We start from the raw sequence: 15,018 nt of genomic DNA, 5'->3' as shown, positions 1-15,018 counted from the left end.
GGTGAAGGTGGTGAAGGCAAATCTTCGGTGTCTGGTGAAGAATCATCAGTCCAGGAATTGTAGGGATCAGCACCTGTTCCTCTAGGAGCTAGAGGAGGATGGGGTGGTGAGATCCCTGAAGGTCCTGGTCTAGGCTCCGAAGGACTGAGTGGAAGCACCGATGAAGGCATCAAAGGCATTGATGGATGGCTCGGTGGCGCCGACGAACGTATCGGCACCGATGGGTGGATCGGTGGCATCGAGGAACGTATCGGGGCATCGGCAGAACTCCCGATGGAGGGATGCAGAACGGTGTTTATCCTCCCGATGACAAAGTAAGCGGGGAGGGCATTGGAGCCATCGGTGACCTGGGGTCCATCGGTGGAAAAGCGGCCACAAGTGCTTCCATCCTCTAAAGCAGCGGTGCCAACGCTGCTGGAATCGGGTCGGTGGTCGGTTCTGCAATCGGTACCGGTGTCTGTGCCGGAGGAACCTGGAATCGATGCATTGCCTTGTCGATGGCCTCCTGAACCATCCGGTCCAGTTCTTCTCGGAGATCCGGAGCAGGCAGCCCCTGCTCCGGAACAGAAGGAGGCAGAGGCATAGCTGGAGGGACCACCGTTTAAGGCGGAGTCGCGGCTCCCGATACCCTGTTGGGTGAGGGTTGCCTCGGTGACCCGGTCGCCAAAAAGGCCGGTGCCTTTTCTGGACGGGGTTTTTTCGACGGCGGCTCACATGATGGCGAGGTCGATGATCCGAGACTTTCGATGCCGGTGGCGATGTTTATCTCTACGGTCCCCACAATCCTGAGGGGGAGTAGAAGGTGTTGAAGGCTGAGAAGTGGATGCCGGACGGTCACCGGCTGAAGGTCGATGCTGGTGCGAAGTTGACAGTGCCAGTTCTGACAACGTCGATGCAATAGACTGTGTTGGGTTTTGAGCACGGAAGAGAAGTTCCATTTTCTCCATTCTAGCCTTGCGACCTTTTGGTGTCATTAGGGCACATTTGGTGCAAGTTAGGACATCGTGCTCACATTCGAGACACATTACACAGACTTTGTGAGGGTCTGTGATGGACATGGTGCGATTACAGTCCGGGCACCGACGGAACCCAGATGCCATGGCCATGAAAATATTGAGCCACGGTATGGTCGCCTGCCAGTAGGCCGCAAGGGCCAAACTCTACGGTAATCGACGGAAAATGGATAAAACACTTACCAGAGTACCGCGACTTGAAAAAGTTGAAGGAGGGACCCCTGTGGGGTTAATTTTTAGTAATTCCATGAGGAAAATTCCTGTCAGGAATCTCTACAGAGCTCCTGAACCGCGTGGCTACTGCTGCGCGGAAAAAAGAAGACTGAAGGGGGACCCCTGCTGGCTGCAGGGTTAGTGCCATGCCCAGTAGGGGCCAGTCAAAGTTCTGGAAACTTTGACAGAAGTGTTCCGTGTTTGGGCTCCATCCTGTGATGTCACCCATATGTGAAGACTACCATCCTGCTTGTCCTTTGAGAACAAAAGATATTTCATGCATGATGTAATCGTTACCCCCAGGCTTCACCCAAGCAACCACAGAATAGTAGAACATGTTAAAATCATTATATTCATTTCTGCAAGGGCTTTTCAATAACTTAGCAGTGCAGGGGGAAGGGCTTGTGATGTATACTGCAGAACAGAGGCAGTAGACATGGAACAGGAGGTGCAGCAGCACTTACTTTGACTATAAAAGAGAGCGTTCCTTTCAGTTTCTGCGGCATGACGATGCTCTGGATAGTGAACACAAACTGAGCTTCATTAGAGATTCCTGCAGGGGGAGAAGAGGGAACCAGCATATGAAAGGTATCATGAGAACTTGTCCCTTTTCCTTCTCTTCCCCTGACAAATAGCTTGCACAGCAATACAAGGAGGCAGCTGAGAACTCTCTCCCCCTGTGTCCCTTTTCTAAGTGACCCATTCAGAGCTTCTCACAAATGTTTGCCTTCACTGCCACCAATTCCTGTTTCTTCTTTTCTGAAGCATATTTATCAATTTATTCCATCAGCACATTAAAAGTCTAAATATCAACTAATGCATCTTATTTGCTGCATAAAATCTTTTTACAGCAGTCAGGAAGAGAACTAGACAGCTCTGTGAGACTAGCAACTACAAAACTGTATGGAATTTGCCAGTCAATTAACTCAATGTTCAAACAAATAAGAAAATTATTCCTTACCTGCTAATTTTCATTCCTGTAGTACCATGGATCATTCCAGACTGTGGGTTATGTTCCCTGTCCAGCAGATGGAGTTAGAACCAAAAATTCCCAGGGGAGGACCTATATAGCCACGCCTCCCTCGCCTCAATCCTCAGTAACTGGACTAGCAAAGCCAAGACGAGAAGAGACAGAACCAGAGGAATCAATTAATCTAAAAAATATAGAGAAAAAATAACAGCTGTAAGTGACAGCAACTAACTTGTACTCAAAAACCTGTATCTGAGAACTTGCAAACAGCACTGTGTTCAAAGACACAGCTCGCAATAACTAGAGATACAGAGTGAAAATATTGTGAAGACAGGAAAGCAGGGATGGCCCACAAAGAACCCCCAAAACCAGGGAGGGGCCTGGAATGATCCATGGTACTACAGGAACGAAAATTAGCAGGTAAGGAATAATTTTCTTTTCCCTGTACGTACCAGGATCATTCCAGACTGTGGGATGTACCAAAGCTTCCCCATCATGGGTGGGTCGCGGACAGCCCTGCCCGTATGACCCTGTCTCCAAGCTGACTGTGAGACGGCGCGCGAATGTCTAGACGATAATGTCTTGCGAAAGTGTGGAGAGACTTCCATGTGGCCACCCTACAGATTTCCTGAGAAGAAACTGCAGAACTTTCCGCCCACGACGTCGCTTGAGCGCGGAGAGAATGCGCCTTAACAGCTAAAGGTGGAGACTTACCCACTCCGATGTATGCGGCTATAATCGCTCCTTTCAGCCAGCGAGCGATTGATTGTTTGGATGCCATGCAACCCTTCCTGGGTCCCGACCAAAGGACAAACCAATGATCGGAGAGTCGAAATTCATTAGTGACCTCCAAATAATGTATCAAAGAACGTAGGACATCCAACCGACGCAGGTCAGAAGAATCAGAGGATAAAAATGACGGAAGCTCTATCGATTGGTTGAGATGGAAAGTCGAGACCACCTTCGGCAGAAAAGATGGAACTGTCCGCAGGGATACTCCCCCTGGCGTGAAACAAAGGTATGGCTCCCTACATGATAGAGCTTGTAGTTCAGAGATCCGACGTGCTGAGCTGATCGCCACCAGGAAGATGGTCTTAAGGCGGTGCACATAGAGCCCGGAGTACCAAATTGAGATTCCAAGAAGGTCAAGGTGGTCTAATTGGAGGCTTCAAGTGTTTTACCCCCTTTAGAAAACGTAGGATATCTGGATGTGCGGGCAGGAGCTCCCTGTCATTACTACGTAGGAAGGCTCCCGATGCCGCCACCTGCACACGAAGAGAATTATAGGCAAGGCCCAACTCCAGACCAGCCTGTAGGAAGGAAAGCACATGTGTCACCGAGGCCTGCGTTGGTAGAATCGATTTTGACTCGCACCATTCCTCAAAAACCTTCCATACTCTGACATAAGTAACCGACATGGATGTCTTCCTAGCTTTCAGGAGCGTGGAGATGACAGATTCTGGATATCCGCGCCGTCTCAATTGACGCCTCTCAAAAGCCAAGCCGCAAGACAGAAGTGATCTGCCTCCTTGAAAAATATTGGTCCTTGGCAAAGAAGACATGGCAGATGACTGAGCCGAAGAGGGCCGTCTACTGCCAGATTGAGAAGATCTGCAAACCATGGTCGACGAGGCCACTCTGGTGCAACTAGGATCACCGGACCTTGATGCGTCTCTATCCGTCGGATAACCTTGCCCACTAGAGGCCACGGAGGAAAGACATACAGGAGACACTGTCGAGGCCAAGGAAGAACCAGCGCGTCGACTCCTTCCGCGCTGCGCTCTCGCCTGCGGCTGAAGAACCGGGCAGCCTTTGCATTTGTCGCGGTTGCCATTAGATCCACATGGGGTCTCCCCCAACGCTGTACTATCCTTCGCATTGCGTCCTCCGAGAGTTCCCACTCTCCGGGATCCGGGTGTTGTCGACTGAGAAAATCTGCCTGAACGTTGTCCACGCCCGCTATGTGCGAAGCCGCTAGCCGCTGTAAGTGTAGCTCCGCCCATGTCATCAACTCATCGGTCTCCAACGAGACTAGATGGCTTCTGGTGCCCCCCTGGCGATTGATGTACGCCACTGTGGTTGCATTGTACGAAAGAATCCGAACCGCTCGACTGCGTACCAGTGGGTAGAACCCCTGCAGCGCTAGACGGACTGCTCTGGTCTCCAGCCGATTGATGGGCCAAGTGGACTGTTCCATCGTCCATCGGCCTTGGAGAGACCTGTCCTGACAGACCACCCCCCAGCCGGTGAGACTGGCATCCGTGGTGACGACCACCCAATCCGGGTTCTGTAGAGACACTCCCTGAGCTAATTGTTGAGGGTCCAGCCACCACTGTAAGCTGAGCAAATCAACATCCAGGATGGGCAGTACTGCTTGAAAATCTCTCGACACTGGGTTCCATCGTGAAAGCAGAGACCTCTGGAGAGGCCTGAGAAGAGCGAAGGCCCACGGAACCAAATCGATTGTTGAGGCCATGGTTCCCAGTACCTGGAGATAATCCCACGCCGTGGGAGCAACTAGTGCCATGAACCGCGTTACCTGAGCGCACAGAGCCCGAGCTCTGTCCGGGTGCAGAAATACCTAGGCTCGGCTGGTGTCGAAGTGTGCTCCCAGAAAATCCAGCGATTGGGACGGTATCAGTTTGCTCTTTGAGAAATTGACGATCCATCCCAGAGACTGAAGAAGCTGTACTACCCTGTCTACAGCACGGTAACCCTGCGTTCTCGACTTCGCCCGAATGAGCCAGTCGTCTAGATAGGGATGTACAAGGATACCCTCCTTGCGGAGCGCCGCCGCCACCACTACCATGATCTTGGTGAAGACACGCGGAGCCGTCGCCAGACCAAAAGGGAGAGCACGAAACTGAAAATGCTGTCCCAAAATCTTGAAGCGTAAGAAGCGCTGATGATGGTGATGGATCGGGATGTGAAGGTATGCCTCTGTAAGGTCCAAAGAGGCCAAGAATTCTCCCGGATGCACGGCTGCTAACACTGAACGGAGCGTTTCCATATGAAAACGAGGAACTCTGAGACACTTGTTGACCGTCTTGAGATCCAGGATAGGTCGAAAAGTGCCCTCTTTCTTGGGAACCACGAAGTAGATTGAATAATGACCTTTTCCCAGTTCGGAGGCCACTACCGGTACTATCGCCCCCAGCTGTAGCAGACGATCGAGAGTCTGTCAGACTGCTAATTGTTTGAGATGGGAACCGCAAGGAGAAAACAGAAAATGATCTTGGGGTTCGTGTACAAAATCTAATACGTAGCCTTGTCTTAAGATGTCCAGCACCCATTGATCCGACATAATTTGGGCCCACTCCTTGTAAGAGAGAGTAAGGCGACCCCCCAGGTGGGGGATCCCCTCTTGGGTCCTTCTGGCATCATTGTGAAGCCTTCGAGGAAGGACCTGCCCCTTGAGTATCCTTACCGTGGTGGCGCCCCCGAAAAGACCGGTTCCAGATGTGTGATCGTGTAGAAGGAGCCCGAGGTGTCTGCTGTCTAGTAGGACGCGACCTTCGTTGATTCCGGTACCTATTTCTGGAGGAATAAAAAGATCTAGAAGAACGTGGACGATCTTCTGGTAGCTTGTGCACCGCATTCTCATTAAGAGTTTTGATGATCTGATCCAAATCTTCCCCAAATAGGCACCTACCCTTGAAAGGAAGGGAACTCAGGCGCGTCTTAGACGAAGCATCTGCCGCCCAGTTGCGTAGCCACAAAAGACGACGAGTGGACACCGCCGCCACCATGGAACGAGCGAGGACCCTTAACAGATCATAAAAAGCATCAGCTCCATAGGCAACCACCGCTTCAAGTCTATCAGCCTGAATAGTCTCTGCCTGTGGCAAAGATTGGGAAGTGAGAAGCTGTTGTACCCAACGCAGAGCTGCTCGCTGTGCTAGGGAACTGCAGATAGCAGCCCTCATCCCCAACGCTGAAACTTCGAAGATACGCTTGAGGTAAACCTCAAGCTTGCAATCCTGGACATCCTTCAACGCCGTCCCGCCCGTGACCGGGATGGTAGTATGTTTCGTGACCGCGGATACCGCTGAATCAACAGCAGGAACCTTAAGAATCTCCAAGAAATCAGTGGGGAGAGGGTATAACTTTTCCATGGCTCGACCGACTTGAAGATTGGCCTCAGGAGTATCCCACTCCCTTGAAATCAATTGCAAGATGTTGTGATGCGTGGGAAAAGCTTTCGCTAGAGGTCGTAAGCCCTCTAGGAGAGGATCCCCTTTCTTAATCTTCGGATCCTGAGCCACAGGATCCGGAGGAGGGTCAATGTCCATTTCCTGGAGGATGTGGGGGATGAGATCATCCAATTCCGCTGCTTGAAAAATACGGAGGAAACTCGGGTCTGCATCTGGATCTTGCCATGGATCCCCCGACGGTTGTTGCAGCGGTAAAGGAACCATGGGGGGGGGGGGGGGCTGAGTGGACCCCGCACCCCCTGTGGGCAAAGAAGCCCTCCCTAAGGGAGGGTCTGCTGTCAAAAGCTGTGTCAAGCAGGCCAGTTTGGGGGGAGGGGGACCCCAAATTCCAAGATTCGGATCCCTGCTCTGTAAAAATGCCTTGTGCATTAAAACAATGAATTCTGGCGAAAAAGTGGGAAGTGCTGATGAGGGGCCCCCCCCGAGACATCGTCCCCTTGCCTGCCCTGGTCCGTTGCGCTCCGAAACTCCATACTGTTAGAGGAAACCTGGAGAGGAGCGTCGACGTCCTCCTCAGAGAGAGCTGCCTCCGAGTCAGCTGAGAAAATGGCCGCCGTTCCCGTGCTGAGGGGAAACGGGGCATGCCGCTTCCTGCCAGCGCGGTCCGACTCTCCTCCAAGCTGCCTACCAGGTAAGCCATACTCCCCCTCAGGAAAAGCTGAAGAAAATCCCTCTGAGGTCTGCTGAAGCCCGTGCCGAGCTCCGGAGCCGTTCGGCGATTTTTGCATTGCGGCGGGAGGGAGGGGGAGGGGCAGCTGCGGCGCGCGGCAACAACTGAAGTGGCGAATTACTAAAACTCTTCAGCCTCCGGACCCCTCACCGTCCCCAAGAGACCGCCGGGGAAAAACGCCGTTCCGACGGTGAGCAGCTCCGGGGAATGGGTTGTCGCAGAGCTGCAGGGCGGGAACTCCAATCACTCCCTGAAAGGGAGGAGGGGAAAAGGAAAACTCCAGGGCTAGGGAAAGCGGTCGGCACTACAGACTTTCACCCCTCAAATTCCTGTACCTACCAACGACTGTAAATGAAATAAAAATAACACTTACCACACTCTAGCCAGGCAAGGAAGAGGAAAAAACAAAGAGATAGGAAGAGAGAAATAAAGTGACAGGCAAAAAACACAGCCTGTCAGCAAGTTCTTGACTGGAAAACAGTGTCTCTCTTTGAACCGAGTGGTCCTGTCAGAACACTACAGAAACTATCCCTTAGAAGAAAACCTTTATCTATTATTTAATTGATTCCTCAAAGAGAAAATAAAACTAGAAAAGTGCTGGGGACCGCCGTGTCCCCTGCTCAATCTGCTGGAGTTAGAACTATACTGAGGATTGAGGCGAGGGAGGCGTGGCTATATAGGTCCTCCCCTGGGAATTTTTGGTTCTAACTCCATCTGCTGGACAGGGAACATAACCCACAGTCTGGAATGATCCTGGTACGTACAGGGAACAACTAGACCACAGGATGAGCACACCAAGAGATAAAAAAAATTTCCAGTCTCCATTACAATTCTGAAAACTGCATATTCCCCATATGTTGTCATATTCCAGAGCGCTTATGTGGAATACATATGTAATGGGAAGAAATACAGAGGCAGACAGAACTTGTATCTAATTTGCAACAAAACAGATCACTGCTTAAGCACTGCACAGTGTTACTGAAAAGCTCCCACAGCTATTGCAGGCTACAGGCCTGTGCACATACCCTTACTGTCCACCGGCCTTACCAGGAGGCAGCTGGAAAGGAACCGGGATGCCATCGTGTACAGATATGCCATCTGGCCGTATCATTCTGGTATTGAGTGAGTCCAGGACGTTGAGCTCCATGCTCTTCAGGAAACTGCTGCTCAGATTTTCCAAGATGACAGAGACTGTGACCTGGCTCTCCTTCTGAAGGTTACCCTGAATATCATATGTCTGTGACAGACAGAGTACAAGCATGTGATATGCTGCTATTTTTCCAGCATCACAATTACTGAAAAGCGAGACTTGACCCAATCATGGATGTCTGATGGTGCAGTTCACCAGCTGGTCTTCCACTGGACAGTATCCAGCATCAACCATTGCTTTACACTTTCAGCACAAAGAGGTTGTCTCACTGGGACTGCTGATTCTCCTCTTAGTGTAGTGTCTATATGGAATACAATCTGTGCTCTGTAATACATCATTGCATTTCTAATCTATATATACAAAGATACAGAAAAACAGAAAGTAAATGTAAGCCTGTTTACTCACCATTTTAACATAAGAATTCTCAGCAAGAAGGCAATAGCTGGACATAGGCTGAAAAACAAGAGAGCTGTGTCTCAGAGGGCAGTAAGAACATAAGAACATAAGAAAATGCCATACTGGGTCAGACCAAGGGTCCATCAAGCCCAGCATCCTGTTTCCAACAGTGGCCAATCCAGGCCATAAGAACCTGGCAAGTACCCAAAAACTAAATCATTGAGCACAGAGTCCCTCCTCATCTCTATGTCTGACTTCATCTTAATGGGCCTTGACAAAGGCCAATCCTTCCTCCTGATTCTACTAGACCTATCAGCTGCCTTTGATACGGTCAACCATTACACTCTCATTTCCATTCTGGCTTCTATAGGCATCTCAAGCACCGCACTCTCATGGTTTAAATCTTTTCTTTCCAACAGAGGCTTCAAGGTTAAGATACAGGACAAAGAATCTTCAAGAATGGACGCTCCCATAGGAGTCCCTCAGGGCTCCTCCCTGTCACCTACCCTCTTTAACATCTATCTCTTACCAATCTGCCAACTCCTCTCCAACCTCAACCTCAAACATTTCCTTTACGCTGACGACATCCAGATCGTGATACCCATTAAAGAGTCTTACACAAAAACACTGAATTACTGGGAAAACTGTCTCTTCGAAATTAAACGCCTATCTAACCTAAACCTAGTACTAAACTCCTCTAAAACAGAACTACTATTCATCTCCTCAGATAACAACTCCATCTCTAATCTTCCAACCACCCCCACTACTACACATGTGAAAGATCTAGGAGTGTTAATAGACAACCGGATGAACCTTAAAGCTTCCATCAACAGAACCACCAAAGATTGTTTCTATAAACTTCAAGTTCTGAAAAGAATTAGACCACTCTTCCACACTCAAGATTTCAGAACCATCCTTCAAGCTGTCATTTTCGCTAAGATCGACTACTGTAACTCTATCCTTCTGGGCCTACCCTCCTCCTACACTAAACCCCTACAGATGTTACAAAACGCTACGGCAAGATTACTGACAAATTCCAGGAGGAAGGACCATATTACTCCAATCCTAAAAGATCTCCATTGGTTGCCGATTCATTTTAGAATCCTCTACAAATCTCTTTCCATAATACATAAAACCATTCATCAACACTCCCCACTCGACTTACAAGTCCCTTTCCAAAAGTATAACTCCTCCAGACCAACCAGAGACGCACTCAGAGGATCCCTCCAAGTACCCCCAGCCAAAACTACTAAACACATCACTCTAAGAGATTGGGCCTTCTCAACAGCCGGCCCCCTTTTATGGAACTCCATCCCACCAGACCTCAGACAAGAACCCAGCCTCCCAATCTTCAGGAAAAGACTTAAGACCTGGCTGTTCAAAAAGCATTCCCGGACACTGATTAACCCCTGCAGCCTGTTGAACTACCTCCCATTGTAAAAATGTTAATTTAATGTAAATATCTCTATCTAATGTTATCCTCTCCCTTTCTTCTCTACTCCCAGTTCTAGTACCTTGTTATTTGTAACTGCTTCCTCCTCACTAATAGGTTACTCATTTGTTCTTTGTACACCCCTGTTCTATGTAAACCGGCATGATGTGATTGTATCATGAATGCCGGTATATAAAAAATTTTAAATAAATAAATAAATAAGTCTATTCCATGTTACCATTGCTAATGGCAGTGGCTATTCTCTAAGTGAACTTATTAGCAGGTAATGGACTTCTTCTCCAAGAACTTGTCCAATCCTTTTTTTAAACACAGCTGTACTAACTGCACTAACCACATCCTCTGGCAACAAATTCCAGAGTTTAATTGTGCGTTGAGTAAAAAAGAACTTTCTCCGATTAGTTTTAAATGTGCCCCATGCTAACTTCATGGAGTGCCCCCTAGTCTATTTTCTGAAAGAGTAAATAACCGATTCACATCTACCCGTTCTAGACCTCTCATGATTTTAAACATCTCTATCATATCCCCCCTTAGCAGTCTCTTCTCTAAGCTGAAAAGTCCTAACCTCTTTAGTCTTTCCTCATAGGGGAGCTGTTCCATTCCCCTTATCATTTTGGTAGGCCTTCTCTGTACCTTCTCCATCGCAATTATATCTTTTTTGAGATTCGGCGACCAGAATTGTACACAGTATTCAAGGTGCGGTCTCACCATGGAGCGATACAGAGGCATTATGATATTTTCTGTTTTATTTACCATTCCCTTTCTAATAATTCCCAACATTCTGTTTGCTTTTTTGGCTGCTGCAGCACACTGAACCGACGATTTCAATGTGTTATCCACTATGACGCCTAGATCTCTTTCTTGGGTTGTAGCACCTAATATGGAACCCAACATTGTGTAATTATAGCATGGGTTATTTTTCCCTATATGCATCACCTTGCACTTATCCACATTAAATTTCATCTGCCATTTGGATGCCCAATTTTCCAGTCTCACAAGGTCTTCCTGCAATTTATCACTATCTGCTTGTGATTTAACTACTCTGAACAATTTTGTGTCATCTGCAAATCTGATTATCTCACTTGTCGTATTTCTTTCCAGATCATTTATAAATATATTGAAAAGTAAGGGTCCCAATACAGATCCCTGAGGCACTCCACTGTCCATTCCCTTCCACTGAGAAAATTGTCCATTTAATCCCATTTTCTGTTTTCCTGTCTTTTAGCCAGTTTGCAATCCACGAAAGGACATCGCTACCTATCCCATGACTTTTTACCTTTCCTAGAAGGCTTTCATGAGGAACTTTGTCAAACGCCTTCTGAAAATCCAAGTATTCTACATCTACCGGTTCACCTTTATTCACATGATTATTAACTCCTTCAAAAAAGAGAAGCAGATTTGTGAGGCAAGACTTGCCTTGGGTAAAGCCATGCTGACTTTGTTCCATTAAACCATGTCTTTCTATATGTTCTGTGATTTTGATGTTTAGAACACTTTCCACTATTTTTCCTGGCACTGAAGTCAGGCTAACTGGTCTGTAGTTTCCCGGATCGCCCCTGGAGCCCTTTTTTAAATATTGGGGTTACATTTGCTATCCTCCAGTTTTCAGGTACAATGGATGATTTTAATGATAGGTTACAAATTTTTACTAATAGGTCTGAAATTTCATTTTTTAGTTCCTTCAGAACTCTGGGGTGTATACCATCTGGTCCAGGTGATTTACCAGTTTGTCAATCAGGTCTACCACATCTTCTAGGTTCACCGTGATTTGGTTCAGTCCATCTGAATCATTACCCATGAAAACCTTCTCCATTACGGTTACCTCCACAACATCCTCTTCAGTAAATACCAAAGCAAAGAAATCATTTAATCTTTCTGCGATGGCCTTATCTTCTCTAAGTGCCCCTTTACCCCCTCGATCATCTAACGGTCCAACTGACTCCCTCACAGGCTTTCTGCTTCGGATATATTTTAAAAAGTTTTTACTGTGAGTTTTTGCCTCTACAGCCAACTTCTTTTCAAATTCTCTCTTAGCCTGTCTTACATTTAACTTGCCAACGTTTATGCTTTATCCTATTTTCTTCTGTTAAAGTGCTCACAGTACAAAATAAAGCTGGGTTACAGGCATTGCAATGATAAGGAAAGAAAGGTGATATATATATATTTTTTAAACTCTGAACCAAATCTTTTTCTTTCCAAATTATATCTGCAAGCTTTCCAGCTCAAAAGACTATTTGTCCTATCCCAGTCACATAAGCAAAGGAAAGTGAAGGAGGGAGCACTGAACAAATGAGAAGCAATGCCCCAGGTCAGCACACAAATACCGGAAGGGCTTCATCATCTAAAGTCCCATTCTGCATAGATTCGATTTGCTCCTCTTCACTGTGATGGTGGTGTGACCTTCTCCTTCCTGATTTCTTTTCCTCTTTTGACTTTTCTTTTTCCTTCTTGTGTTTCTTCTTCTTATGTTTGGAAGATTTCTTAAAGAAAAGAAAAATTAGGGAAACTTGGTATATTTCTGCTTAATAGAAAGGATCAGAATAGAAAGTCTACGATGACATCATCTGCCCTCTATGTTTTCCAGGCTAGGAGGAAAGTCTTAGTCTGGAAACAGGTCCTTATAGCAGCTCTTCAAAGGTTTATTAAAATCAAATAAATGTCACTGATTATTTCCATCTCTAGTCATTCCTGCAATCTGCCTCTACACATGGCTTCCTGTCATCAATGTTCTTGCTCTGCAGCTACAGAGGAATTCCTAGACTGATCCCAGCAGAGTGCATTTTACCTTGTCAAACAATCCTACACTCCATCACATAATTTTAGTGATTAAAACAGAACTTGCCTGATAGGGGAGGAGAGCAAGAAAAATTGAAATTTTCATGGCAAAACCCCACAGAATCATGATTTTTGTCCATTAACCAACAAGGAGAAGGCAAGTCCTCTTTGAAGTAGGTAAATTCTACTTTACTTAAAATTAATAAAAAAAACCCCAAAACAGCTAACACTTACTATCTGAAATTTAGGATACCCTGTCAAATATTGGTTACCTCTGGCTTTGTATACATATGTGCAGTGTGCTCACTATGTATGCAGTAGCTATTCTGTATATGATGAGCTGTTTTCATAAATACATTTCAAAAGAAAAATTCCATGAGCTATGTGTTACTTGCCCACCTTTTCCTCTTCTTCTGCTTCTTCTAGTTCTCTCTCTTCTGCTTGGGGCTCTTTGGTTTCCTGTAGAATGCTGCTGAGTTCTGGCTGGCTCTGAGCAAAAAAGCAAGTGTGTGTTCTCTGTAAAAAAATCCTCAGTGGAACATGTTCAAACTCATAGCCAGTGCTCTCAAGAGATTACAGACCTTCTCCCAATTATACTAACCTGGGACTGAGCAGGTGGTGGTGCAGCCAACAGCCAGAAATCCAAGTCCGATGTCTGAAATCCAAAGACAGATACCAAAATTTAAAGACAGAAAACCAAAGACAAGAGGCCTAATTAAAACCCTCAATTCTATCAGTAAAAGTGACAGCCTCTTCTAGCCACCATTAATACAGCAGTCCAAAAGCAACCCCCCCCCCCACTGAACACATCAATTAAAAAAAAAATAATAATACTGTGCTCATATAAATCAGATAAGTGGCTCTATAAACAGTTAAAATAACTGACACTGTGCTAAAGCTTGATCTGTCCTTATGACCTACGACAAAGTCATTAAAGTAAGGGGGAGACATAAGAACATGCCATGCTGGGTCAGACCAAGGGTCCATCAAGCCCAGCATCCTGTTTCCAACAGAGGCCAATCCAGGCCGTAAGAACCTGGCAAGTACCCAAAAAACTAAGTCTGTCCCATGTTACTGTTGCTAATAATAGCAGTGACTATTTTCTAAGTCACCTTAATTAACCTCCAAGAACTTATCCAATCCTTTTTTAAACCCAGCTACACTAACTGCTCTAACCACATCCCTTGGCAATGAATTAAAGAGTTTAATTGTGCGTTGAGTGAAAAAGAATTTTCTCCGATTAGTTTTAAATGTGCTACTTGCTAACTTCATGAGTGCCCCTTAGTCCTTCTATTATCCGAAAGAGTAAATAACCAATTCACATTTACCCGTTCTAGACCTCTCATGATTTTAAATACCTCTATCATATCCCCCTCAGCAGTCTCTTCTCCAAGCTGAACAGCCCTAACCTCTTTACGCTTTCCTCATAGGGGAGCTGTTCCATCCCCTTTATCATTTTGGTCACCCTTCTCTGTAACACTGTACCTTTCTGCTTCAGTTATGCAGATACAATATTTTGCTTTTAATTCAAGAAGCACCCTCCTTTTTTGACTTTCTTACTGAAAGGGACCCCCCCATCCCTCTTACTTACATCAGCTAGGCCTTCCTTGTGCTCTTTTGCAGGTTCCTCTTTGCTTTCCAGGCTCAAGGAGATCTTCTTATGCCTTTTGCTCTCTTCTTTCTCTCGGCTTTTCTGTATCCCAAGGGGCACAAAACCCATATATTCAGTTCTTGCACAGAGGTTTAAGAGGAAAAAGCATGGATTTGGCGAAAAGAGTAGGGGCTCCAGGATTTATTGCGAAGAGGGGATTGGTGGAAAGGGTTTGGTACCATGATTTAAATACACACAAAGCTGAAAAGATCAATGCTGTAGAATTCTTTCTGTAGCTGACATGAAACATAGATCCAAAACCCCATCATTGCTGCATGCTCACTGGATGACTTTCTGCCCCATTTCTCATGCATTTATATGCCTCTTGCTACTTTTCTTAATCATTCTTCTTTGTACCACAGCTTTATTTCACCTTTCAGAGGTCACTGCACTTTTGTACACTAGTCACTGGCCCTAAAGCATTTGGAATGCAGCTCTGATGACTGCTACATTTCCCACTCTTACATGTACCTATACTGTTCTCATGCCCAGCCTTCAACAGATTACTGTCATTTA

The 15,018-nt window shown here is 46.4% G+C and overlaps 1 protein-coding gene across 2 annotated transcripts in view; it reads right to left on the bottom strand.

Moving 5' to 3' along the window:
• Positions 1-15,018, bottom strand: part of AP3D1 (adaptor related protein complex 3 subunit delta 1) — a 358,560-nt gene that overhangs the window by 33,852 nt on the left and 309,690 nt on the right. The window contains exons 23-29 of one of the 2 annotated variants that reach the window (XM_029613909.1): positions 14,443-14,544; positions 13,453-13,506; positions 13,251-13,340; positions 12,401-12,556; positions 8,636-8,683; positions 8,128-8,317; positions 1,691-1,779 (exon numbers count right to left, since the gene is read on the bottom strand). In XM_029613909.1, the coding sequence (XP_029469769.1) occupies positions 1,691-1,779; positions 8,128-8,317; positions 8,636-8,683; positions 12,401-12,556; positions 13,251-13,340; positions 13,453-13,506; positions 14,443-14,544 (729 nt within the window). The remainder of the gene's footprint in view (positions 1-1,690; positions 1,780-8,127; positions 8,318-8,635; positions 8,684-12,400; positions 12,557-13,250; positions 13,341-13,452; positions 13,507-14,442; positions 14,545-15,018) is intronic. The other variant, XR_003858342.1, reaches the window with a different exon arrangement.

Source organism: Rhinatrema bivittatum, chromosome 8 (assembly GCF_901001135.1).
Source record: "Rhinatrema bivittatum chromosome 8, aRhiBiv1.1, whole genome shotgun sequence".
In the NCBI taxonomy this organism is placed as follows: domain Eukaryota; kingdom Metazoa; phylum Chordata; class Amphibia; order Gymnophiona; family Rhinatrematidae; genus Rhinatrema; species Rhinatrema bivittatum.
The sequence above is the reverse complement of the archived record's forward strand: the minus strand, read 5'-3'. Positions and strand labels throughout refer to the sequence as shown.